Source organism: Buceros rhinoceros, unplaced genomic scaffold (genome assembly GCF_000710305.1).
Source record: "Buceros rhinoceros silvestris isolate BGI_N320 unplaced genomic scaffold, ASM71030v1 scaffold945, whole genome shotgun sequence".
NCBI classification, from domain to species: domain Eukaryota; kingdom Metazoa; phylum Chordata; class Aves; order Bucerotiformes; family Bucerotidae; genus Buceros; species Buceros rhinoceros.
The window spans coordinates 5,693-8,681 of NW_010410926.1; the positions used below are offsets into that span (position 1 = coordinate 5,693).

General features: G+C 46.6%; 1 protein-coding gene across 1 annotated transcript in view; it reads left to right on the forward strand.

Moving 5' to 3' along the window:
- Positions 1-2,989, forward strand: part of SLC41A3 (solute carrier family 41, member 3) — a gene marked incomplete at its 5' end in the record, with an annotated part of 9,638 nt that overhangs the window by 4,688 nt on the left and 1,961 nt on the right. Inside the window, 2 exons of the mRNA XM_010135770.1 lie at positions 842-976; positions 2,050-2,198. Of these exons, the coding sequence (XP_010134072.1) occupies positions 842-976; positions 2,050-2,198 (284 nt within the window). The remainder of the gene's footprint in view (positions 1-841; positions 977-2,049; positions 2,199-2,989) is intronic.

Sequence of the window (2,989 nt, forward strand, 5' to 3'; positions counted from 1 at the left end):
GGAGAAGCCTGTAGGATCTGGCTCACTGTTATCTTTCTTGTGGCATTTCTACCCTGCAAATAGATCACCATCCCTCTGTTTTCTGCTGGAAACATAGCTGTTTTTTCATGTTTGCTAGAATTAATCAGTCTGGAGGGAATAAATTTCCTTTTAATTACCTAACATTTGGGTTCTGATTAATTCTCATATGATTCCTTCTCTTTTAACAAGTATTAGATGCCTTCAGACAGACATATAATCACTCTCTGTAATGAGTGTTGTCATTTAAACAATAATGGCTCTTTTTTCATGTTTGCTAGAATTAATCAGTCTGGAGGGAATAAATTTCCTTTTAATTACCTAACATTTGGGTTCTGATTAATTCTCATATGATTCCTTCTCTTTTAACAAGTATTAGATGCCTTCAGACAGACATATAATCACTCTCTGTAATGAGTGTTGTCATTTAAACAATAATGGCTCTCTGGGTAAGTAAATCCAAGAGGTGGCCGTGAGCAGCATCTGCCATTGCCTGCGCTGCTTCCCCCATTCTCATAGACTGTGTCAAACCAAGTGGAGTTACATCATCTTCAGAGGCCACGTGGCATTAACAGAGGCTTCCAATAAAGCAGTCAAGAGGAGACAATCACTGGAACCCTTCTAATTTGTAAGAGCTCTTCCTGCCACGTGAATAGCCCAGCATCTCCATGACATGCGGGATCAGGTTTTCTCTTTCTCTCACTGCTGTTGTTAGTGAGCTTATAAGTGAATGCAGGTCGACTCACCTTGGGCTGGGTTTTAGACTGATGTTTCCTGCTGCAGCAGAGGTGGTTTACAGGTTTACTGTGTTTTGTCCTCATAGGTGTCGGAGGGAATCTTGTTGCCATCCAGGCCAGCCGTATTTCCACATTCCTGTACTTCTGGAGCATGCCTGGAGTTTTGCCATACAAGATGAGGCAGAATTGGCCCAACCCATGCACCATATTCTTCTCATCAGGTAGACCCTGAACCCTAGGTGTCCATGTCTCAAGGCCTGTATTCACAGATAGCTCCTTCATCAAGCCTGGTTGGTGAAGCACTAGGTGGGTTTCAAAGGCAGAACTCCCTCTCCCCCTTACAGGGAAGATACTCAGATCAGAGAGGAAGCATCTTTCTTTGCAGTGGGCAGCTTGAAAAAAAGCTTGTGATGTACTTCCTCACTGGCATGCAAAGAAACTGGTCTTCAGGGAGCACTAACGAAAGTAATTGAAAAAGAATCTAAGATTTGATCTGACAGAAAGTTATTTTAACTGTAGCCGTCCTAGAGCCATCACCTGTGCACAGAGGGGTGAATAGAGCATAACCTTGCTGAAATTAAGCAGCTCCTCCATCTTCAGCAATGGATAAACCTAAGTATCAGCAAAACTGGATTTGGGTCTGTTCTCTTTTTAGAGTGCAGATTCCTCTTGATTTTCCGTGGTAGGCCGGGAGTTACTGCTTAAATCAAGCTAAAAAGTGGGAGAGTGGGTTGCAGCAAGGCAGAGAGCAGCTGGGAGGAGGGTTTGGAAGAAGTGGAGGGAATCAGCGTGGAGCGCGTCTTTGACACATAGAAGTTATTTTAACTGTAGCCGTCCTAGAGCCATCACCTGTGCACAGAGGGGTGAATAGAGCATAACCTTGCTGAAATTAAGCAGCTCCTCCATCTTCAGCAATGGATAAACCTAAGTATCAGCAAAACTGGATTTGGGTCTGTTCTCTTTTTAGAGTGCAGATTCCTCTTGATTTTCCGTGGTAGGCCGGGAGTTACTGCTTAAATCAAGCTAAAAAGTGGGAGAGTGGGTTGCAGCAAGGCAGAGAGCAGCTGGGAGGAGTGTTTGGAAGAAGTGGAGTGAATCAGCGTGGAGTGCGTCTTTGACACATAGTTTCATGTGCTAGACAAAGCTGCTGGGCTGAAGCTGCGGGTGCTCCAGATCGCGGCGTGATCTAGAAAAGACATCAGCGATGTGGTTGGTGGGAGGGGACAGCCCCAAGTGTTCTCCCACTACCGTCTGCAGCCGCTGTCATCACTGTTTCTGTCTCTGTCCCATGCAGAGGTGAATTCCAAGTCAGCCCGAGTCCTGTTCCTCCTGGTTATCCCAGGGCACCTCGTGTTTCTCTACACCATCCACCTGCTGCAGGGAGGCCACACATCTCTGTCCTTCACCTTCGTGATGTTCTATCTGACTGCTGCTTTGCTGCAGGTAAATCCCAGACTCTCAGGAGGAGAGTATGCCATCTCAGATACCATCTCCAAGCTAAACAGGAGTCCTGGTAAAACTTCCAGCAGCAGCCCACATTGCCAGTCATTTCAGGTGTGCTTCCTACCAGGCATCCAGTAATGCTTCACCCCAGTTACCAGGGTCTGGTTTCCCACATGATGACAACTGCCCTTGAGAGCGTGTGAGGGATCAGGCAGGAGTTGAGGACCAAGCTGTCTGCAAAACTGCAGTAAGTGTGCAGAGAAGCACTCAGCAAGGAGGTATCTCTTGCTGTAGGTGGTACCTCTTTGAGTTCACTCTTGAGTTCACTCTTTGAGTCTCTAAACACCGAGAATTTCTAGACTGCCACTGGTCATCCCAGTAAGGTGCGAGTGAGAAGCTGTGAACCCCAGCCAGCAGGTCTTCCCACTAATTTTAGAAACCAGTTTCACGTGTCCTGGGTCAAGACCTGGAGATCCTTCTGGGCAAGGCTATATGGGTCAAAAGCAAAGGGGAAACCCAGGCCTGAGGAGTTTGTCTTCAAAAGTAAAAGTTCTGGATAGGCAATTGGCAGTTAATGCAATTTGTTCTGCCTGTTCACTCTTGCTCTTCTGCCTGCCCTGAAAACTTCATCATCTCACTCAGAAATGCCTGTGGCTGTTGCTTGAACTCCCAGAGGTTCTGACTTCCCTTGCCCTTTTAAAGGAGTCATTCATTCGTTTGCAGGGTGAGGTAGCTGACTCCTCACTTTGCCTGACAAGCAGCCTTGTGTCTGTGGGTGACTTCCTTGGGTG